Source organism: Schistocerca gregaria, chromosome 1 (assembly GCF_023897955.1).
Source record: "Schistocerca gregaria isolate iqSchGreg1 chromosome 1, iqSchGreg1.2, whole genome shotgun sequence".
NCBI classification, from domain to species: Eukaryota; Metazoa; Arthropoda; class Insecta; order Orthoptera; family Acrididae; genus Schistocerca; species Schistocerca gregaria.
The window spans coordinates 579567328-579592651 of record NC_064920.1 but is presented as its reverse complement, the minus strand read 5'-3'; the positions used below and the strand labels follow the sequence as shown (position 1 = coordinate 579592651).

Genomic DNA, 25324 nt, shown 5'->3' with positions numbered 1-25324 from the left:
AGGAATAAATAAATGTGAACAAGTGGTATGACAGTAGCTGATTTGAGGGAGAGGTAGGGACATGAACTATCGACAGGGAGAGAGATCAGAATCTAAAGAGGCAAGAGGGGCAGGGGAAAACATGATCTGCTATGAAGTAATTTCTCATATATGACAATGGTGCTAGGAGAAGCAAGAAGAGTCAGCAGCAATGTAAAGTAGGGACAAAATGGAGTTCCTTCATTTTGCACATTATATTTCTTGTACCAGTTCTATTTCATCTTTCCAATCTTTGTAACATCTTGCTAATGCCCTATGTCCATCCTATGCTCACTTACTTGCCACATATTTCACATCTTTGTGTAAGCACTGGTTACAAAATTTATTTCCTAAAATTTTCAGTCAATAATTGCTCCAGGGGCAACAACCAGACGGCAAATTCAACAAAGGGAGAGCTGTATGTGAATCAAGCAACATCTTGTAACAGTAGATGTAAAATCACATTTCAATATTCAATGTCAGTATTACGACTACCTACCATATTTACCAGACTATTAGACAATGTTTTTTCCCCCCAAATTCATTTTTCAAAAATGTAAAACAGAGAGGGTTGTCTTACGTTTGCAAATAAAGCTTCCGTTGTCAAGTCAAGGCTATACATTGTGTTTTAGATTTACATAAGGACTGTCTTACAATCGCAGATGAAACTTCGCTGAGATCACATGCAGACTTAATTTGATGATTTCAGAGAAGTGGAACACGGTGCTGTGACAACAGTTTGGCTGAATGTAGGGAGGGTAGTGATGATTGTACAGAAAATGTCATCATACTGGCAACTATGGGAATGCATTCCACACACCTTGTTTTTTTCTTTTTCTTTCTATGAATATCTAACATGTCTAAACTTCAGTTCACCTGAATCTAAAGGCGCAACTGAACTGACCACAAATCGAAAAATACTCCACAATAATATACATTTCTACAGGAGACAAATCAACTTTAACATAAGTATGTCCACACAGAACACTCGAAATGCAACACAACACTGAAAGACAATGTTTAACAATGGTACAAAAGCCATTTTTGCACAACAGGCATGTTAATTTTCAAGGTTGGCAGCAAATGATGAGATGAACTGCTAACCCAAAGTTGGTTCAGTATTAGGGAGCCAAGAGGATAATATATTGCTGTTATTCAGGTTGCTCAGGATTGTAAGAACAGTAAATTCCAGCAATTCATAATGAATGCAAATCACTGCCATGAGAAATGTTGATCTATGTCCACACAGACAACACAATATTATTTTTAGTTAACAGTTGTTCATGAAGCGAGGACCACAAACAACTGTGCACCAGGGAGAAAATTTGATTCTTAAAAAATTCTCATTTGTTCTTCAGTCTATGTTGTGTATTTTTAATTACACAACATGTTTTAATCTCTCTGCATCATCTTTATAGACCTAAAACAAAATAGCTTTGTTTCATATTTGAAGACAATTCAGAGAGATTGAAACATGTCATGTAATTAAAAATGTGCAGCTGAGACTGAAGGATGAATAAGAATTGTTTCAAATATCAATATAGTTGCTGATTTTCTAGAGACAAATACGTCAGCCATAGAAAAATTTTGGTGTCACAGAAGCGAATGTTCGTATTTGGTGTCAGATGGAGACTAAATTAGAAATTGCCAGTTCTGCATGACAGACTTTCATGGGGCCAAATTAGGGGCAAAAGATTGTACAAAATGTGCAAGGGAGAAACAATTAAGGCTTCCTAATTACTCGAGAAATTATCCACTGAAGGTGCTGAAGGTAAAGAGGAATTTACCTAATGCATGCATTGCAGAATTCGAAGCTAGTATGACTTGGTGTTTGACAATGATTGAGAGAGTGAAACTCATGTTAAGAAGCAGAATAACACTAACTCAGTGACTTTTTGTTTGACAGAAAACTACTTGCACATCATTGTCACAAACTATGTAAGAGAACACCACAACTGTTTGCAATAGGATATATTAACTTTTTGAGATGCTGTATATCAATAAAAAAAGTTTGTAAATTTTAATAGTCAGAATATGTTTAAAATAAAAATTTCCCAAGGAGCTGCTTCAAAAAAAAAAGGGGGGGGGGGTCATTTTACAGTCGATAAATACAGAAGCTGAGGCTGGATAGAGGCAACATGCTTATACTAGTGTGACACAAAGCCTTCTTGCAGACAATGTTCTGCAATACAGCAGTCATTATCATGCATCTACATCACCACATGCGCAGAGATACCTCAGTTTATTGGTCAAAGGAATTTATTCTATGCCACTACTTGATTCCTACTGTTCACGTGGCCACACCAATGTTCCATAATCAGTGGCTATAGCCTTTTCATCTAAGTCCTTTGCTTTTGACATCACATCCCCTTTCTTCAGACTAAAATTAAATTTTCATTTGCTTTACAGAATTTGCACCTTAACTTGCTTCTTTTCTGTGACTTCTTCTCGCATGCTATTAGCTAACATTTCCCTTCTCTACTGTTGCACACTTTTGATTTATCTATTACATTCCATCCTTCACCTATCTCTCAATAGCTGACTGCCCAATCTGCCAGCTTTAAGCTGCCAGTTTAGAAACCTTACCTTATTATACATTTCATACAATTTTTCTCTGTCACACCCATACAAATCTTTCGATCAGTGGTCCAAGGTGAATCTCCCATTTGATTCACATATCATCTCATTGTGCCCAAATCTCTCCCTTATAAACCTAGATTCCACAAGCTAGTGTTTCATCAACCTTTGTTGTGCCAATGTCTGTTTCATCCAGTAAAAGGACACTCTTACGTCTTTCATTTCATTTGGTTTTGCACTGTTTCAGAAAAGACAGCTGCACAAGACTTTACTTCAAAAATGCTGAAAAGACTAAGTCTTTGATACAGTGAATGAAGAGTGGTTACATTTTTAATACACTGTTGATAGCAAGTTCATTAGCTTTTGTCTAGTGCAAGGAATCACCTCAACATTTGTCCGAAGTGATTTAAGGCTAATATGGGAAAATGAAATCTAGCAGAAATTTGAAACCAACACCTCTTGAATATGAGTCCAGTACCTTGTCTACTGCATTACCTCACTCAGGTAGGAACATGAGGCCATACACTTAGACGTAAAGTTATAAAACACAATTAATATAAAGCAATAATGTTAAGATGTGTGACTTTTGAAATTGGTGTACACACAATATTTCTGAACGTAGTTTCCTCAGTAAAAATGATTCCAACATTTTTAGTATTGCTTCAGTAGAACTCAACCAGCAAATACCAAAACAAATGCCAGATATTAAGAAAACTGTTATCGCCATAGCACACACAAGAACTTTTTATGCCTTGTAAAGAATATGTTCAATGTTTTTGTATTTATGCCGAACTGATGTAGCTAAAGCAAGACTTAGATGTGACTACATCTAATAAGAATGGAGACCATTTTCTAAAATTCATTGTGACCAAAAAAAGCATCAGTGAGAGTAACTGACCATAGAGCTTATTCTTCTTTATAAATTAACAAGGCTCAGTCTGATTAAATGTGAAAGAAAGAAAAGAGAAAGCACATGTTTCTAATATGTATGGGAATTCGGACATACGTCCAAACCTCCTTCTCTGTCCTGTCTTATGTCAATCTCTCCCTCTCCCTTTCTTTACCCATATCCTTGCCTTTCCCCCTCTCTCTGTCTCCTCCTCTCCCAGCCCATCACCTCCTCCCTTCTTTTTCTATCCGTCTTCTCCTCCACCTCCTCTCTGCCCATCTCCTCCTGCCCCCCCCCCCCCCTCTCTCAGTCCATGCCCTCCTTTCCATTTTCTACATCCCTTTCCTCCCACCCCTCTGTCCATCTTCTCTTCCCCCTCTCTCTGACCTTAAGCTTTGTTTATTGTTACTGCAAATTCAGATTCTGTATCAGTATTCTAATCATAAACCAATAAGCCATGAATACAACTTTCCTGTCAGCCTATTAGCTAACATCTCACTATTTTGTGTGTGTGTGTGTGTGTGTGTGTGTGTGTGTGTGTGTGTTAAAAATATATAGTCTATATGCGTATAAACATTTATTACAGTAACATAGAAAAATTTTAAGTATCAGAAATATACATTTATATATTATATCTATTAAAATATACATGTGTTAAAAAATAAGTACCTAAAAACACATCTGTACTGGAATTGATCACTGTGTCAAAATTTCAAAGTAATCGGTCACAAACTTTCAGAGAGTAATGATTTTTAATAGACCAACATCTACATTTACGTTTTCCCTTTTATCACATGTATACCATACAGCATTCCAATAGGTATATAAAAGTACATGAGTATTCAAATGCAATGTTGTGTCAAAATTTCAAAGCAATCTGTGAAAAACCAAATGCTTTGAAATTTTGACACACTATTCCATTGGAATGTATTTTTACGTACCTAATCTCTTAATATAAGGGGCTTTCAAAAAGAAACGAGCTGGAGGTGTAATTACAGAAACCAGTAACTGTATATTAGAAGTACTGACCTTGGCTGTTGAGGCACTTGTCCCACTGTGACACAAGACGGTGAATGGCTGTCTCATAAAATTCCCGGGGCTGCGATATTAACCAGTTACTCACGTACAGCTGGACCTCATCATCCGAGGTGAATCGTTTGCCCCTTAGAGCCTTTTTAAAGGGACCAAAAATGGTGTAATCTTCTGATTCACTTCATGCAGCACAGGACAACAGTGAATGCCCAGCATTACTCGCAAACCTTGACCACCCTTTGCCAAGCGATCAAATCAAAATGACCAGGCAATCTCAACCATGGCGTCATTCTGCTCCATGACAATGCAAAGCCTCATACAGCCAACACAGTCACAGCACTATTGCAGAAATTCAAATGAGAGGTTCTTGGCCGCCCTCCATACAGTCCGGACCTCTCTCCCTGTGGTTACACCATTTTTGGTCCCCTTAAAGTGTCTCTGAGGGCAAACGATTCACCTCGGACGACGACATCCAGCTGTACGTGCGGGACTGGTTAACATCGCTGACCCGGGAATTTTATAAGACAGCCATTCACTGCTTTGTGTCGCATTGGGACAAGTGTCTCAACAGCCAGGGTCAATACCTCTAACATACAGGTACTGGTCTCTGTAATTATGACTCCGGCTTGTTTCTTTTTGAACACCCATTATATATATAATACATAATTTTTTAATCAATTTAATAACAGCAAAATGTTGTTACAAAAGATCTCAAAATATATAAGTGCCAAAATTTCAAAGCAATTGGGCGAGAATTTTCAGAATATACGATTTTTTTTTTTTGGAGGGAGGGGGGGGGGGCAAAAAACAAATTATATTTTTATTTATATAGATGTATACAACACTCACAATCAGTATTGCATATCTTACTTGTATTCCAAAACTAATTCAGTTGTCAGCAGAATTGTGATATTGTTAAAAAGCCAAACAGCATTCATTGAAGGCAAAAAAAATTGTAATGGAGTTTAACGGCTGATCAATAGCAAGATAATCAGAAGCTCGTGTTTAACAAGTGATACCTGACAAGCTCTCCAATTAATATCACAGATAAATATAAACATGTGTAACAATAATGGAACAAACACAATTTTAATTTCAATATTATGAAAAGGATAGATTGTTACTCACCACACGGAGGAGGCGTTCTGATGCAGATTTTGGACTAAAAAGTCCTTCTCCAGAAATAAAAACCACACAAACACAACTTGCATACACACTTGGCCCCTGTGGCCCGACTCAGAGAGAGTCGCCATGTGGGTGCGAGTTGTGCTTGTGCGAATGTGTGTTCATTTTCTATTTCCACACAAAAAATTTTTTATTGGAAAGCTTAAATGTTTAGCAGTGTTTTCATTTTGCCTATCTGTGACTTAGGCCTCCCCTATGCGGTGCACACCAATCTATCCTTTTGACACTGGACAGACAAAACATCGTCTCACCAAACAGTGGCAGGAGAATACATTTATAATTATAAAGAAATCTACAAGCTTTTGGAGCAGGTGACTACTTCTGGCAGATGGGCTGAAGGGGAAGGAAGAGGACTGGTTAGGTTTAGAAAGTGGTGAGAGTACAGAAAAGTTGCCCAGAAACCCCGGGTCAGGGGAGATTTACCACACAGTATGACAAGGAAAGACTTGTTGTTGGGGACTGCACCAGACAGATTTGAAAACCTGATAGCTTAAAGGTGGAAAATAGGACAATAGCAATACAGAGATTTCTGACAAAAAATTGTGCATGAGTTAATCAGAGCAGAAAGTTATGTGCTTTGTATGTGGTAGAAAAGGGGTGGGGGGGGGGGGGGGAGAATAGACAGGTCAGAAAATAGAAGATATAGGAGACTTAAAGGAAGAGAAGAAAGGAATACTAAGTCTGAAGAAATTAGTGTTAATGAAAGCCAGGTTGGTGGCGAGAACCAAGAAGGACATGTTGCAATGCCAAGTCCTGCTTGCTGAGTTCAGAGAAACTTGTGTCTGGGGAAAGAATCCAGGTAGCATGTGTGGTGAAACAGGCATCAAGGTCATAACTGTCTTGTGCAGCGTGCGCTGCAACAGGTTACTGCATGCTGCCCATATGCACCCAATGTCCATTCATCCTGAATGATAATTTGGTGGTAGTCGTGAAAATGTAAAAAGGTGAATGGTGTTTACATAACAGCTGGTAAAAGATATGTCGTTTCACATGTGGCTCTCCCTTTGCTAGTAGATTTTTTATCACTTATGGAGCTGGTATGCATTCTCTGCAACATGACAGTCATAGTCGCGTTACATCAGGGTGTATACGGGGACAAGGAAAAAAAATTCCCTGATTATTCTCGGCTTCCTTCCGGATATCCTGTTTATAAAATATGCTTTTTCCCAGGCGAAAATACACTTTTTCCGTGCTAGGTGATAGTAGGTTTTCAGTAGATTTTCCCTCAGAACTGTAAAACTAATCAATCCTTTGAATGGTTAACGTTTTATACAATCGTGTAAAACTTCCCGGGGGAGAGAAGTTTTGGAAAGACCTTTGATTTGCAGCAACGTGTACGCTGCATATTTTCGTATTACGAAAGTACAAATTCAAATTGCACCAAACACAGCGCGTTAGTTTCCAGAGCGTTGAAACCGAGGTTGCAATTTCCTTTTGTAAGCGAGTCATATCTCAAGCCACGAGGTCTCGCCAGCCGATGACAGCAGCTATTTAGAGCACAGGACACGTGTTATAGTCAACCAATAGCAAGATCACTGGTTACATGGCGCGAACACACAAGAGGAAAAGTTAACGGTTTACATTAATGTACACAGTACCGTATATCTACAAGAAAAGCTAAGTTTTCACATATAATATTGGTCTCTAAGATTAACACGCTACAACAGAAGTTAGGCTTTCACATGTAATACTGATCTTTCTTTGCGTGTGTTATACTTTAAGATACATCACACAACTGTGCCAGTAAATTTAAAATTATGACATAAATGTCTCGGCTCGAAATTCTTGTAAGTCGCTGGTTCTCAAACTGTTCAGTTTCGAATGCTGTGTGATTTAGATATCCATCCCACTTTCTAACACGTAACTTATTTCATCTTGCGTAAAAAGAAATTTACTTTGAAAGTAATGCTTTTCTAAGCACGGTTCGCATTACTATCCGGAGACTGTTACAAATAGGGTCGATTTACCAGTTGCCAGAGAGCGCCAGAAAACAGGCATTATTCTGCGTGGGCAACTGCAGTGGTGTAGGAAGCGTGCATGTTCGTGTGTATAAAGCACTAAGAGAGCTTACATTGCACCATAAAAGAAAGAGGGCATCAGAGGATACTCCAAACAGCATCGGAATTTCGTGAACCATACTAAAATGCATAATTCGGCTTGAAGTGCAAATTGGCTTTTTCCAGATTCACAATGAAGTAGGTCCCATCTGATATTAAACTTTTCATTGTGGTTTTTGGGATGTAAATTTTCTTCGAGTAGCAGTACTCTACAATCTCATTTTTGGTTCTTTATTATGGCAGAAGATAACGTGCACTTGAAATTCAGCGAACAGTTGCAACTAGCCAATACTGTAGAATGAAACACTTCGTTTCAAATAAAATGATTTCCTCAGCGGAAAGATTAATAAAGCCAAATTTCTTTAGCAAACTTGCAAAACTAACTTCATTGTTCTGCAAGGAGATTAATGCCTGTCTGCTACTAACTTGGAAATAAAATCAAAACAGAAAACTGAAATTAATAATATATTTTTGCCCTCCGTAATTATGTGAATGTATTTTAATTCACTTGATAGCTCCCGGCCACAGAAATCCGTCTTATTTTCATTTGACGTGGGAGCTACACACGAAGAGAAGCAGAGAAATCATTTAACGTAAACACGGGTCACGTGGAGACTAACCCCCTCCCCACTACAACTCAGACAACTCTGTGAAAGTGCGAATCTGGCAGCTATGGCGCGCGAGAAAAATTTTTCTCGTTTGCATCTGGCTGCTTGCTGCTACTACCGATACAGCTAACACCCAAACTTCAAGCAGCGGGAAACGGGAGAAGGCACTGCTTATACGCGAGTCAAATGCGCATGCGCAACAGACCGCTGGCAACTGGTCAAACGAACCTAATGTGAACTGTTGTGGCATCATGCTCATAGCAAGCAGTTTATTGTTACGAAGAATTACAATCTGTGTCCTACAGATTTTGAGATATTTTTGCTATTTGCAGACGCTTGTGGGTGCACAGTGTTTTGTTGTTGTAAACTGTACATTTCCTTTGCCACTAAAGATTTATTATTTCCCTCTCGTTTTATTTTATTGCTGCAGTATCTTCTCCAGTAGCAGGATACAATAACATTCTTTGCTAGAGAATCATTTCTGCAATCAACATTACAAAAATTTAACTGGAAGCTAAAACAATGAAAAATTCCCGGAATTCTGAAAAATTCCCGGGTTTTTCCCGGTTTTCTCCCAGATGAAAAAATTCCCAGGTTTTTCCCGGTTGTCCCGGGTCGTATACACCCTGTACAAGTTTCACTACAGGTGCCATCTGGATTTATCCCCCAGCAGAAAGCACGTTCTCGGACCTCTGCAGGTGGGAACAGATGTTACAGCACATCCTTGGACCTTGCCATCCTCCTGGCCTGAATTTACATTGATTTCTTTGGTTTCCATATTCAATTCTTCACTCTCTTTCAGTTTTCTATATGTTTTATTTTCTGACCTGTCTATTTTTCCCTGCCCCCCCCCCCCCTCCCCCCACTCCTCCCGCCGCCGCTAATGCACTTAGATTTCCGCTCTTCATGCTAAATGTTGTTTCAGTAACCTCTGTATTGCTATTGCCCTATCTTCCATCTTTAAGCTCTCAGATTTTCAAATCTCGTATGGTGAAGACCCCATCAATCGACCTTTCCTTCTCATCCCGTCCATTAAGTCTTCCCTAGCCCGGAGTTCTGGGCTACTTCAAAACTTCTGGCAGAAGAGGGAGGCACTCATTCCAAAAGCCTGTTAACATCTATACATTTATATGAGAGTTCTCCTCTCACAACTTTGTGAGTATATATATTTTTTGTATTAAATTATATTTTATTTTCAAAAACGGATAATTTTCGTTGATATATCATTTTGATAATACTGCTCTTATTCCATTCTGGACTTTACATTTTTAGTTTCAGCTCACGCACCACAAAATTATTATCAAGGATTTAAAGTGCTCTGGTATGCAAGCAGATAAAGTTACACTTTAACTGGACTCCACAGAAACAATTTCTGAAGACAGTTCTTCAAGATAAACACACACTCATTTTTTGAAGACAATGTCCACCTTTACTGGTCTGAAAAAGCATTGTAATGAGCACACCAAGGTCACATTGTAAAGCACACTGGGTGTATCACTTTGTACGGATAGGAAAAGGAATGATCACATAGGTTCAATCGTGGCTAAAGCAGGTGGTAGACTTCAGTTTATTGGTAGATTACTGGGGAAATGCTGCCAGTTTACAGAAGAGTTTGCCTCCTCATGCTCAGGTGTGGGGATGCTTATCTAACAGGAGATATTGAATATATAAGAGAAGGGCAGCACGAATGGTCATAGGTTTGTTTAATCCATGAGGGAGTGTCACAGAGACACCGAAGAAACCAAACTGGCAGACTCTTGATGACAGACATGAACTATTCCAAGAAAGTCTATAAACAAAGTTTCAAGAACCGGCTTTAAATGCTTACTCTAGGGATACACTAGAATTCCCTACGTATAGCTCACATAGGGATTGTGAGGATAAGCTTAGAATAATACAACCACAGAAGCATTTATATGCAAATGTAAGTTTGTAGTGATTGGTTGTTTTAAAGGAGGGGTGGAAGAGACCAAACTGCAAGGTCATAGGCCCCTTGTTCCCAGTAAAATGACTAAACAAGGGAAAGAAGAAATAAAGAGACATACAGCACAATAACAGGAGAATGGAAGAACCAGATGAATGACAGAAGGACAACAAATACCAATATGGACAAAACAGGAAAAGAAAACCATATAGAGAAGCAAGAAACAGGTAGAAGGGCTAAAAACAAGAGAGCAGATGACCGTGGCTGGTCGAGCTCGAGAATAAAGGAAAAGAAAGCCACTCTATGACACATTAAAACACCAGCCTAAAAGCATTTGCGTGGAGAACACAAAGGGACAAAGGACATGCACTAAAACTTCAATACAATGATAAAACCCACCGTCACGTATAAAACGTAAAACTAAATTAGCTGATGAGGAGTTGTCAGCTAAAATTAATGGCAACGAGTTCGGTAACTGAAGGGTTCGTTGCAGGGAAGCAAAAATAGGACAGCTAACCAAGATATGGACCACTGTCAGCCGGGCACTGCAGTGACACAGAGATGGCTCCTCACGGTGCAGGAAGTAGCCTTGTACCACCCACGCATGGCCAATGCAGAGCCCACAAAGTACCACAGAGTCACTGCGTGAGGCCCACGTGGAGGTCTTCCACACATTCGTAGTCTCCTTGACGGCATGCGGTTTGTTGTGCGTACTGAGGTTATGCCATGCCCAAAGACGCAAAACCTTGCAGCGTAGTACTGAACGCAGGTTAGTTGCAGAGAAGCTAATCCCCATAAGCGGTTTCCGCGTAGCCTGTTTGGCCAGCCTGTCAACAAGTTCGTTGCCTGGGATTCCGACGTGACTGGGGTTCCAGACAAACACCACTGAACGACTGGGCCGTTCCAGGGCATAAATGGACTCCTGATGGTCACCATCAAAGGATGATGAGGGTAGCACAGGTCCATAGCTTGTAGGCTGCTCAAGGAGTCAGTACACAGAAGAAATGACTCACCAGGGCACGAACAGATGTGCTCAAGAGCACGAGATATAGCCACTAGCTCGGCAGTGAAACCATTGCAGCCATCGGGCAAGAAATTCTGTTCAATATGTGCTCCATGGACATAAGCAAAGCCAACGTGATCATCAGCCATCGAGATGTCGGTGTAAACCACGTTATGGCCTCGGAGTCTGTCAATAATTGAGAGCAAGTGGCAGCGGAGAGCCGCGGGGTTAACTGAGTACTTAGGGCCATGTGAAAGGTCCAGGCGAAGCTGTGGCCTAGGTGTACACCATGAATGTGTACGTGAATGGACCTCACATATAGGTGGAAAAAGGCAAGGACCTCTCTTCGGAAAGAAGGGATCGGGTACGAACTGCAATTGGAAGCCCTGACCTGGGCCGCCGATGCGGGAGATTAACCGCTGTGAGTGGGAAAAAGAGAGGGGAACTCGCATGCGCAGGAGAACTACGAACATGTGAAACGTAACTGTCCAGCTGTTGTGCACGCCTAACCTGCACTGGAAGGACTTCGGCCTCCACCAGGACATTGGTCACCGGACTCGTCCTAAAAGTTCCTGTCGCAAGGCGATGCCACAGTGGTGCACTGGGTCAAGTAAACGCAACGCTGAGGGTGCCACCGAACCCTAAACCACACTCCCATAGACAAGGTGGGATTGAACAAGGGCTCCGTAGAGCTGCACAGTGTAGAGTGATTTGCACCCCAGTTGGTGTTGCTCAGGCAGTGGAGGGCATTGAGGTGCTGCCAGCACTTTCACTACAGTGAGTGGTTTGTCATTATGGTAAAGTTCTGGTTCCGCATGAACAATACGACACTGACATAAGTACGTAAAACATGACTTTGCGGCCGAAAACTGGAAACTGTGGGCTAGAGTCCATGACTGCCCCTTGTGGATGGCTCCCAGTAGATGCCGCTCAGTAACACCAGTACTGGTGGAGCAGTACGAAATGCAGAAGTCATCTGCATATAGAAAGGGTGAGACGGACGGCCCTACAGCTGCTGCTAGACCGTTAAGAGCCACTAAAAATAGAGATACATTCAACACAGAGCACTAGGGAACCCATCTCCCGGATATTGGGGGGACTATGGGAGGCACCAAAATCGACATGAAAAGTACGAAGCAACAGGAGATTTTAGATAAAAATCGGGAGCGGGCCTCGGAAACCACACTTGGCTATGTGGCAAGGATATGATGTTACCAGGTCATGTCATACGCTTTTCATAAATAAAAAAAGACGGTAACCAGGTCTGGAAAAGTCTGTTTGGATGGCAGACTCGAGGGACACAAGATTATCAGTGGTAGAGCGACCCTGATGGAAGCCACCCTGACATGGAGCCAGTAGGCCACGTGACTCCAGGACCCAAACCAACTGCTGACACACCATACATTCCAGCAGCATACGAAGAATGTTGGTGAGGCTTATGAGCCAATAGCTATACACATCAAGAGGGTTTTTACTGGGTTTCAGCACCAGAATGATGGTGCTCGCCTGTAAATGCGATGGAAAGACGCTATTGCACCTGATCCGGTTGAAGATGACGAGGAGATGTCGCTTGTAGTCAGATGAGAGATGTTTAATCATATGACTGTGGATCCAATCTGGCCCAGGAACAGTGTAGGGGAAATGTGCGAGGGCACTGAGAAGCTCCCACTCCATAAATGGGGCGTTACAGGATTCATTGTAGCATGTAGTGAACAAGAGGACTTTCCCTTCCAGCCATCATTTGAGAGTGTGAAAAGGTCAAGGATAATTCTCTGATGAAGAGGCTCGAGCATAGTGCTCAGCAAAGTGCTCGGCAATCGTGGTTGCGTCTGTAGATAACAAGCCATTTATGTTAACATCGGGAACACCTGTTGGGTTCTGGTACACGAAAAAACATTAGATCCTTGCCCAGACTTGGGAAGGTAACATACGGAACCCAAGGGTTGAGACGTATCTCCCTCAACACTCCTGCTTCTGTCATTAGACATGGTGGAAAATGCAAGCACGGAGCTGTTTAAAGGCTATGAGTTGCTCCGGAAAAGGGTACCACTTATGCCGCTGTAGAGCTCGCTGAAGCTCCTAAAGAGCGAGAGGCTGCGTTTTCTGCTGCAAAAAGAATTGTTGTAGTCGCATGTTCAACCTTCACATCGATGTTCCCGCATGGGGGAGATTCAATGGTGACAGCAGAGGCGAAAGTTTCTCAGTCCGCCTTATTTAAGGCTCATCTCGGCAGGCGTCCATAGGCCTGATGCAGCGTTTGTAGTGGACAATCTGTTCAAGTCTCCTATTATTTTGTGGCTGAAAATCTGTTTACGTGCCTCTGTGGAACTGAAACCACCAGTTACCAACAATGATGGCTGAGGAACATAGTCTGCTTACTCATGTTACCAGTTTCAAAACAGTGATGGTCATGCAGGATACATCAGCTTCCAGTACTTCTGGTGAACAATTACATTACAGGACCACCATAGGATAGTGGTGGCAGTGTTGTGCTATCCAGGACACACATCTGGCCCCTATGGGCACAATGATTATTACAGGAGGTTCCAAGGTATTATTAAAGGCGAGGATACTGCCAATATTACTGTTGACTACCTATGTCTACTCTGATGAGATCTTGCCTCTTGGGTGTTCCATTTATAATGAGACTCATTAAAGTTTCAGTAACATAAGTCACTTAGCAATTTAAAATTTGGAAGAATTGAAGCTATAGTACTTTGTAAAAGGAATCATTTCCTGAATTAAACTACATAAAGTTAGCATAGTGTAACTCAAATATTGCTTCAGCAATTACGTGTATAGAAATTAAATCTACCACCACTTGAATAAATGGTTTATAAAGGGCACTGTGTAGTATCCAACTGAAAATATGAACATACACAAAATAAGTACCACATAAGACATTTTAAATACCTGTAAACACCATCATCAAAAATAAGAAGACAAGTAACAAAATTTGACTGTTTTTGATTAGGAAGATGGCAAAGAAAATATCCATAAAAACAAAAACAGAATACACAACTTGAGCATTTATGAAGAGAGTGAGCTCAAAATAACAGTGCAAAGCATAACTGAAAAGTTGTTGACAGTAATTCACCTAACTTGTTGAATGGATCTAAAATAAATAAGTGGGAAGTTACAAGCAACAATTATATTCATTTGCTGTGACTGTAGATAGCTTAGACAATGAGTGAGAGCAAAATAGCCTTAAGTGTACATACTATCACAAAATTATGTTTGATGAAAAATAAGATACATACAACTAGTTTATTTTTATAAACCACTAAATGAAAGACACAGTGTTACTTTTATAAACCACTAAATGAAAGACACAGTGTGCTGCTCGGGCATTTTCAAGTACAGCCAACAGTCAAGAGACAGCAACAGCACTTTTTACGAAGCTTCTCTAAGAAAGTCTTTATACGGAATATGACACTGCTGAAGCAGACACCAACGTGGAACATACCGTGACATACTCATTAATTTCCATGACCTACACACTGTAGTCACAACCACCAGATATTGTGCGAAGAGCAAAGTATGTGACTAGAGCAGTGTGTGAATTTCGACAAACATGACCCAAGTGTAAACAGTCACTCTCCACCAATTAAGCATCTAAACTACAGGGAACGCTTGTGCCTCCAAGTAATGTGATATGAAGACCGTAGTCTCACATCTCAGCCCAGTTTTTTTGGGGACCCTGTAACTGCAGGTGACATTGTCAGTGTAGGGACTTTTTCTGACATAGTCACTCATCATATTGCAAGACAACAGTTACTGAATGGGGAGTAACTTAAGCTGGCAAGTATTTTGTACTACTGCAGAGCCTCTAATGCAAAGTGCATGGTGACATAGCTACAATTTATAAATGAATTATCCTTCAAATTATCCTCCATGGTAACATAAAATTCAATCTGGCAAACAACATCTGCATGAGAATAGGTCGCAGCTCTTAAAAACAAAAAGAGATAGTGTGCAAGGATAAGACATTTAAGGGGAGTTAGAATGGAATTTTTTTTCACATTTTCGGATTTTTTTCTCAATATAAAATTTGTAATTTTTTGAATAAAATGATATATAGTTCACTTATAAACTCACATGGGTAGTATTTTATTTTATTTTTTTAAATATAATCTACACCGGTTGAAAATGTTAAAATTTTTACGTGCGTTACTTCAAGACCTAATGAAATCGGTAATTTTTTATTTACAAGGCTGTGGATTGCTGTATTCTAAAGGTTAAATTATGTGTTTGTACTGCTAGCACTGTCAAAAACAGTATCATATCGTTTCATAGTATAAACACGCGATGTATGTCAAAGTGCTAATGTTTTTTCCAAGGAAAAGTGACGAATAGATTGTCAAATCTCTCAAAATACACTCCTGGAAATGGAAAAATGTACACATTGACACCGGTGTGTCAGACCCACCATACTTGCTCCGGACACTGCAAGAGGGCTGTACAAGCAATGATCACACGCACGGCACAGTGGACACACCAGGAACCGCAGTGTTGGCCGTCGAATGGCGCTAGCTGCGCAGCATTTGTGCACCGCCGCCGTCAGTGTCAACCAGTTTGCCGTGGCATACGAAGCTCCATCGCAGTCTTTAACACTGGTAGCATGCCGCGACAGCGTGGACGTGAACCGTATGTGCAGTTGACGGACTTTGAGCGAGGGCGTATAGTGGGCATGCGGGAGGCCGGGTGGACGTACCGCCGAATTGCTCAACACGTGGGGCGTGAGGTCTCCACAGTACATCGATGTTGTCACCAGTGGTGCACGTGCCCGTCGACCTGGGATCAGACCGCAGCGACGCACGGATGCACGCCAAGACTGTAGGATACTATGCAGTGCCGTAGGGGACCGCACAACCACTTCCCAGCAAATTAGGGACACTGTTGCTCCTAGGGTATTGGCGAGGACCATTCGCAACCGTCTCCATGAAGCTGGGCTACGGTCCCGCACACCGTTAGGCTGTCTTCCGCTCACGCCCCAACATCGTGCAGCCCGCCTCCAGTGGTGTCGCGACAGGCGTGAATGGAGGGACGAATGGAGACGTGTCGTCTTCAGCGATGAGAGTCGCTTCTGCCTTGGTGCCAATGATGGTCGTATGCGTGTTTGGCGCCGTGCAGGTGAGCGCCACAATCAGGACTGCATATGACCAAGGCACACACGGCCAACACCCGGCATCATGGTGTGGGGAGCGATCTCCTACACTGGCCGTACACCTCTGGTGATCGTCGAGGGGACACTGAATAGTGCACGCTACATCCAAACCGTCATCGTTCTACCATTCCTAGACCGACAAGGGAACTTGCTGTTCCAACAGGACAATGCACGTCCGCATGTATCCCGTGCCACCCAAAGTGCTCTAGAAGGTGGAAGTCAACTACTCTGGCCAGCAAGATCTCCAGATATGTCCCCCATTGAGCATGTTTGGGACGGATGAAGCGTCGTCTCACGCGGTCTGCACGTCCAGCACGAATGCTGGTCCAACTGAGGTGCCAGGTGGAAATGGCATGGCAAGCCGTTCCACAGGACTACATCCAGCATCTCTACGATCGTCTCCATGGGAGAATAGCAGCCTGCATTGCTGCGAAAGGTGGATATACACTGTACTAGTGCCGACATTGTGCATGCTCTGTTGCCTGTGTCTATGTGCCTGTGGTTCTGTCAGTGTGATCATGTGATGTATCTGACCCCAGGAATGTGTCAATAAAGTTTCCCCTTCCTGGGACAATGAATTCACGGTGTTCTTATTTCAATTTCCAGGAGTGTTTTAAATATGACGCCAAAACGAAGTGTTTTTAAGAAACGTGGGTTTCATAGTAACAGGTTTTCGAATAAAGGGAAACATTGTGTTCAACATGTGGCGCGTAAAGTTACAATGAAATACAGGCACACTTGTCAGTATCTAGAGAAACATCCATTAGTGTTTCGAAGATTAAAATAAAATCTTGTGATTAACAGTTTTCTCAAAACATAAGTGATGTAAATGGTTGGCTACACATCCTAATAAGTGTGTTAGGTGAATGTGTGTGTTGTAAAATATGTGGAGGGGCTGTTAGTTTACATGAAGATAGTGAGGTATCAAATGGACTAGCCAGGAAACTTATTATTGAGTGTGCCTGTTGTAGATATATGCATACATTTTGGAATTCTGGTAAGTGTAAAGATAATTATTTTGAAGTAAATGTTAGGTGGTTTAATGGATTGAGAGCTATTGGCAAAGGACACACTGCAGCAGAAACAATGTGTGCCATGATAAATATGCCACGCCCACCTTGTAAAATCGACAAGTATGCAGGATTTATTGGAGCTGCTGTGAAATCTGTTTCATGTGAGTCAATGAAGGGTGCTGCAAATAAAGCTGTTGAAATAAATGATGGTATGACTGATATACCAGCAGCTTTTGATGGCACTTGGCAGAAGCATAGCTACAGTTCTAAGAATTATATTGCTAGAGTGACCAGTTTGGATACTGGAAAGGTAATAGATTTCCAGATTTTAACCAAACATTGTTATAAGTGTAAATCAGGAAAAGAAGAGGGCCATATCTGTCACAGAAATTATGAAGGAACAAGTGGTGGTATGGAAGTCTCTGCAGTTATTGAACTGTGAACCAAAGGGGAGTGTGTTACACTAAGTTCTTAGGTGATGGAGACTCAAAAGCATATGACAGTGTAGTAGCCACTCAGCCTTGTGGTGGGAAGATTATCACAAAACTGGAATGTGTTGGTACTGTCCAGGAGAGGATGGGCACCAGGTTGAGGAAGTTGAAACAAAGTTTGAGAAACAAGAAACTTTCTGATGGTAAAACCATAAGAGACAGGCTGACAGACAAAATGATTGATGAACTACAGCAGTATTATGGGATGGGTGTTAGAAATAATACTGACAATTTGTTGAGAATGAAGCAGGCAATATGGGCTACCTTCTTCCACAGACAGTCAACTGATGAAAAACCAGTACACCACCTTTGCCCTCCTGGACTTGATTCATGGTGCAATTACTGCAATGCCCAGTACTCAAACAGTTCATACAGCCATAAACATTACATATCAGCAGCAGTCATGGATATTATAAAACCTATTTAAAGAGACCTAGCAAATCCTGGATTGCTGAAGAAGTGTCTGCATGGTCAGACTCAAAATCCCAATGAGTCATTCAATAATCTTATATGGACTCTCCTACTATAAAATGTCTTTGTTGGAATAAAGACACTAAAGTAGGGGGTCAGTGATGCTGTTATTGCTTTTAATGATGGTAACATTGGTAGGGTGAAAGTGCTACGGTGGGAATTAATCCTGGAGGAAACTGCATCTGAGAACTTGAATTGCTGGACAAGGTTCACATTGAAAAAGCAGGGTATGCAGCAAAGTTGGCCACTAAGGCATCCAAAAAGAAGAAACAACTTGGGAACAGTTCAAGAGGATAATTCACGCACGCACGCACTTTAAAGAAAGATGTTGTCCAAAAGCTAATCAACCAGTGACCCAGTATAGAGGGTGTAAGCAATAGCTGTTTACAACATACAACAGTGACACAGGACACTTCTGCCATAGTAAGCCAGGAAACAGCTCCAAATTGGCCTACAAAAGCCACCTGAGTTGCAGCAAATGCACACATGCAAGACTTTGGATAAATGATCTTTGAATGCTAAAAACCACTTCTTACTGCATTTACTAAATGTAGAATTTATATTTGTGTAAATTTTACCTCAAAATGTTGTAAATTTTAACAGCATAAATTTAACAATTAAATCGCTTTGTTTGTCTGGCCATTTTACAACAAAACTATTGTGCTCATAAGGTATGAATATCAATTCAGACTGAACTGGAAACATAATTAGTTTTTGAATGATGTTAACATAAGTCTTCCCCCCCCCTCCCCCCATTGTCTCTCCGGACAGTTTAAATTAACAATGTCAACAAAATAGGTGGTGGAATAAGAGAGCAGAGGGTAATCAAAATCTCAAGCAGCATGCATGAGCTGTAATTTAGGCCAACGTAGTAAATTGTAAACAATTGACATCTACACCCTGTATAAATATGTTATAAACTAAGACAAAATTATTCTGAGAACAACATTAGAAATTAAAAGTTTGCTGTTAGCAACAAAGGGAATGCAAGCCTGTGCGACTTGGAAGCATAATATAAATTCACATTTTCTAGAAGTGTAAACCATCTTTTGCAGTAAACTATGTCCCTCATATTCAACACAAACATAACATTTTATATAGTACATTTGGATATTAGCAAGTGTAACAATATCTTACAGTAGATACTCACCAATGATGAAGCACATCATTAACTAAGTAAATAATGTGTAGTTTCTGAGTGAACTGAGCTGCAGGATTTATAACTCTGGAAACAACAGAAAGACATTCCAATCACTTTAAATTCATTACTTTCTAAAGTATAAATTATTTTGAGTGTGCAAGAATGCAAATGTTCAAACATAATCTGCAAAACACCATTCACTGAAAACGGATAGGTGAGGAAAAAAAGGAAGAGTACAATTGGCTTGGAGAGGGTTTGGTAAAGCAAATATAGCTTTCAAACTGAATATCACAATGTGACTGAAACAGAAAATATACAATCAGAGTATAAAGCCAATTTGGAATCTATGACTGTGAGACATGCACTTTTAATGATAAAACCATTCCAAAACTAAAGGTTATTAAGTGAGCAATAGAGACACACATTTTGAGAATTACTAAGACAGAGAGGAAAATTAAAAAAAAAAAATTGAGTGGAAGACACAACTATAAAGGTGCTGAAAATGAAATGGAGATGAGCAGAAAACATAGTAAAAAACAGGTGGTTGTTGGAAGCCCTCCGCTGAATTCAAAAAGATAAGAAATGACTGGGACTACGATCTTATAGAAGATGTGTAAAAACAAAGATTCCAAGACTTACCAAGCGGGAAAGCGCCGGCAGACAGGCACATGAACAAAACACACACACAGAATTACGAGCTTTCGCAACTGGCAGTTGCTTCATCAGGAAAGAGGGAAGGAGAGGGAAAAATGAAAGGATGTGGGTTTTAAGGGAGAGGGTAAGGAGTCATTCCAATCCCGGGAGCGGAAAGACTTCCCTTAGGGGAAAAAAAGGACAGGTGTACACTCGCGCACACACACACACACATATCCATCCGCACATACACAGACACAAGCAGACATGATTGATTCATTTTTCCCTCTCCTTCCCTCTTTCCTGACGAAGCAACTGCCAGTTGCGAAAGCTCGTAATTCTGTGTGTGTGTTTGTGTGTTTTGTTCATGTGCCTGTCTGCCGGCGCTTTCCTGCTTGGTAAGTCTTGCTGAAGTATGTAATAGATGAAAGGTCTAGGCCAGGGTTTATCTAGAGCTGAATTGATGACAGTCAATTGTGAAATGTATAATAATTTTCCACCTTACAGTTAACTAGGCAAATTTAAACTAGTTCGAGTTCTATCCTTATTTAAAAAGTCCTGCTATCCTTATGTGTTCCTTCTCCAGCGAGAAAAGGTTAGAAAACACATTTGTTCTCTATTTTGTTCTTGTATACACAAACTGAGCATTTTCAGTGCATTGGTTTTATCAGTATATACACTATACACTCGGTTATCATCATTCAAGGTTGTTGACATTTTTGATAAAAGACAATGTGTCAAAAGTGAACATAAAATAATACACTTATATATTAAGAGTGTGTGTGTGTGTGTGTGTGTGTGTGTGTGTGTGTGTGTGTGTGAGTGAGGGGAGGATCAGTTTGCATGCGTGATTTATGTGTGTGTGAACTGAGGTCTAAATTTCCAGCTACTATCTACATATTTAAAGGCTGTTAGTGGATGAGTGGCTCCAAAGATAGTGCCCAGACACCCAGAGATGAGGCAGGGACTCAAATTGAGGGTAGCAAAACTGCATTTGCAAATGTTCCTTTACCGATGAAAGTCTAGTGTTGTGGCCCCAATTTAATTGTTCCACTACTGCAAAAATGAGCATTATGGATTTCAGTGTCAGTGGTGATGAGAAACAGTAGACACAGCAAAAACTGAACAAAGCTCTAGGTCCGAATGGTCTCTTTATAGATTCTACACCAATTACGTGGCTGAATTAGTCCCTCTTTTAACCAACCATGCATCCTTTGAACAAAACTCTGTATCCAGTAGTTGGAAGAAAGCAGAGGTCACACTCATCTATAATAAGAGTAGCAGAAGTGATCCATAAATCTACCGTCCAGTATACTTGATATTCATCTGCTGTAGAATCCTAGAGTATATTTTGAGCTCAAAGATAATTAGGTACCTCGAACAGAATGACCTCCACCATGATTATCAGCAGGGATTCCGAAAATATCGATCATGTGATACTCATCTTACACTTTTCTCACATGACATCCAAAAACCATACATCTAAGCAGACAGTATTCCACAATTTACAAAAAGCATTTGCCTCTGTAGAGCACCTATAATTATTGTCAAAAGTATGGTCAAATGGGTATAAAGTGAAATTTGTGTCTGACTTGAAGATTTCTTGGTAGGGAAGACACACTGTGTTACCTGAGATAGACAGTCATCGAAGGATATAGAAGTAGAGAAGTTAACTGCAACTGTGCCCTTAGGAAGTGCATTGGGACCCTTACTTTATCACGTTTTATATAAAAGATCTTGCAGTTGATATTAATAGTAAACTCAGGCTTTTTGCAGATGATACAGTTATCTATAAAGATGTACTCGCTGAGAAAAGCTGCACAAATACTGAGCTGAACCTTGTAAGGTTTCACAGGAGTGTAACATTCGGCAACTTGCTTCAAATGTTCAGAAATGTAAAATTATGCATTTCACATAAACAAAAATACACAGTATCCTATGAATACAGCACCAACAAGTCATGACTGGAATCATTCAACTCATAAAAATACCTGGGTGCAGCACTTTGTAGGGATATGAAACATAAATTCTTCTGTTTTAATCCCTTTTCTAATACCAACTGAAGAAGATAATGGTGATTCCTCAGTCCCCTTAATAGTCACAGAAGGTTGAAATTTCTGCAGTGTATTAAAAAAAAAATATTGCATGTTTGTTCCTCAAACTGTTACAAAGGCACAAAATCACGCAGCTCTAATAATCTCCAAATTTGCACTAATGTGTTGCGCTTATCATTCAATTCCGTACACTATGTTTTATTTCACGAGCCATCTCTTTCACTTGACCTCCACCCCTAGAGAGAGAACTCCCATTGAAATGTGGCATACAATTAATATTTTGCAGCTAACTAGCAACAGTGTACATTACCACTCACTTCTTTAGCAAGTACTGTGCGAGTACATGGTCCGAATGGGGAGATGAGTGCTGAAGAATCCACCCTTTTCCCGAAGAAATTGAATCTTTGGTGCAAGAGTCGATAATAGGCTGAAGGACTGCATCCAATTCAGAAAAGTTGATATTGGCCTCTGCAGCTGCCTGGTTCAGTGAATCATGTTGTGCCTTTCGTAAAGCTTCTTCAATCTGCCCCTGCTGCTGTTGCATTAGAACCTGCAAAGAAATACTGAATAAAACATCACCTACATGGCATGTTAAGGGCAAAAAATGTATGTAAAAACTATAGGCCATAAGATTGCTTCTAGAAAGGAAAATTCAATTAAATCTGAGGTTCTCCATACTGCCCCATACTCACTGGAAATAATTAATGGTCATACCTGAAAGGCTACACTATACTGAGTAATCACTGAATTATGCTGGTACTTTGGAAAGTGTGATAGACATAACAGCATTAAAGAAAATAAATTTCATGTGGTTATTAAGATAACAATAGGACATATAACAAACTTTCTCTATATATATTTTTTAAAGTTATAAGCTTAAGTTTCTTCTCAACATAATATCAAGCAACATTAAGGCATGTATAGCAGTTATGAACTAGCTTCTGTATACATGCAAATTACATCTCTGTGTCCAGAAACCTTACCCATGATTTGGTGGAATTCCAAAGCACCCCACTGTATTTAAAGCCCCGCAATTAAAGCCATTTTTTCACGTTGGGAAAGAGGTAGTGATCATTGGTAACCAAATTGTGGTTGTATGGGAAATAAACAAACAATTCTCGTTTCAAACTTGCTAACTACTCAAATTTTCAGATGGTGAACTCTGTAACTCAACATGCCAATTATTTTTTTAACTCCTCACTGTAACTGTAAAATTGACTGTGGTGCCTCTTTCCATAAACAGAATCAACCAAACACTTAATAATAGCCCCAAAAGTCTATGGCGCTCATCTTCACTGAGCACAAAGAGAGGGGAGAAAGGATGTAGGATGACAATCTACAACTTGTGTGATACTATTACAATTATACTACCATTTCATCTCAACATCTAGATACAAAACTCATGTCTCTTCACCTGTAACAATTCCACATACAACTAAAGAACAAGACCGACACCAATTCTATGGGTGTTACTATTGTTGAGAAGAAATTTTGGATTATGTGTGCTCAAAACTTGAGCTAACCTAATCTGTTAATTACAGTGTCAAACAAATCTTGTGGATTGTGAGCAAAAGGGTCTGTTAAATTATGATCATGTGAAGTGTCTATTTTCTCCAAGTATTTTGTGCACTTTTTGCAGTAGTTCACTGGTGACTAGATTGTTATCCAATCTTCGTCTGATCACACACACATCACATTGTTCTGAATTGTGCAACATCTTAGTTTCACCCAAATGTCATTCATAATATTTTCTTCATAAATCGCCAATATCACAATGAATGCCTGAGAGGCCTCTTTTTATTATTACAGAAAATTAATGACTGAGTTCCCCTCACAGTCGATGGTATTAGAAACAAAAGACATACAGGTCTGCAGGCTTTCATGGCCACTGTCATTGACAGTAAAATCTTACACATCATTATGGTGTGTCATATTCCTCTCCACACTTCTCCAACGCTCAACATTTTGATACCTCTGCTGGGATCTTCTTAAAGATTCCACTGGTGTTCTTGGACAAGTGAACACTTTCAGAAGACAGTGTTGCACTGGCTTATATTGGGTTAGTGGATAAGCTTGTAGTTCTTTTCTATAAATTTAATAAACACAACAGACACACATAACATAGACATAGAGTTTAGCCATCAATAATATATTCTCTTTCGCCATTTACAACTGTCTGTCAACAACAGGATAATTTTCAATTCTGCAATTGCAGAAATCACTTGGCTTTGAGGCAAAGAACTCATCAAGATGTGTTCGGAGCACATTTTCATCTGGAAAGGAAGTCCCTTGAAAGCTGCGGGAAAGATGAAAATCTGAGTGTGCAAGGTCAGGGGAATAAGGTGGGTGCAGAGTAACTTGTCAGTCTAGCAGAATGCAGGTGGGCATTATCATGGAGTAGCATCACTTCTCGCAGTCTTCCTGGTCACTATTCTTGGATTGCGTCCACAAGACATCTGAGTTGTTGACAATAAATGTCAGCAGTGAAGCTTAAACCTCGGAGAAGCAATTTGTAGTACATCACACAGTTGCTGTTCCACCAGATGTGTAACATTACCTTTTATGAACGTGTGCACGTGCTACTATGGGGAGTTGCTTCTTTGTTTTGGCTCAGCCATTCCTTTCTTGTCCTTATGTTAGTATAAAGACACCAATTCTTGTCAGCAGTAATAATACATAATAGGAATGGGCAGTGTTGTCCACGGGTCAATTGATGATGAGCAAGCAGAGATGCATATGTGACCAACCAATTGTGATTTTGGCTCAGAGCATGTGGCAGCCCCAGATTTACGATATTTCCGAACCAGAGCAAAAACTAGATAGTGGGATCCCAGCTATCCGACGCCCTCAAGCGTTTGAGATAGGATGTCAAAAATTTTATAGAAAATAAATCTTTCAAAAATATGTTCATTTTGTAGTGCACATCTTTCTGAAGAAAGTGATACATAAAATGTATGTGTTCGAGGAATGTAAAACTTGTTATTCGGTCTTAAGTTTGTGAAAGCACAGTGCCACACCTTTTCACACAGCATTCTTCTATCGCACATCACTGGTATTCAAA

At 40.3% G+C, this 25324-nt stretch overlaps 1 protein-coding gene across 5 annotated transcripts in view; it reads right to left on the bottom strand.

The window, feature by feature from the left end:
- The window catches only part of LOC126356897 (calcium homeostasis endoplasmic reticulum protein), a 300421-nt gene that overhangs the window by 231963 nt on the left and 43134 nt on the right, over nucleotides 1-25324 (bottom strand). For all 5 annotated transcript variants that reach the window (XM_050007406.1, XM_050007405.1, XM_050007408.1 and 2 more), the window contains 2 exons: nucleotides 22581-22813; nucleotides 19586-19660 (listed from right to left, as the gene is read on the bottom strand). In XM_050007406.1, coding sequence (XP_049863363.1) covers nucleotides 19586-19660; nucleotides 22581-22813 — 308 coding nt within the window. The remainder of the gene's footprint in view (nucleotides 1-19585; nucleotides 19661-22580; nucleotides 22814-25324) is intronic.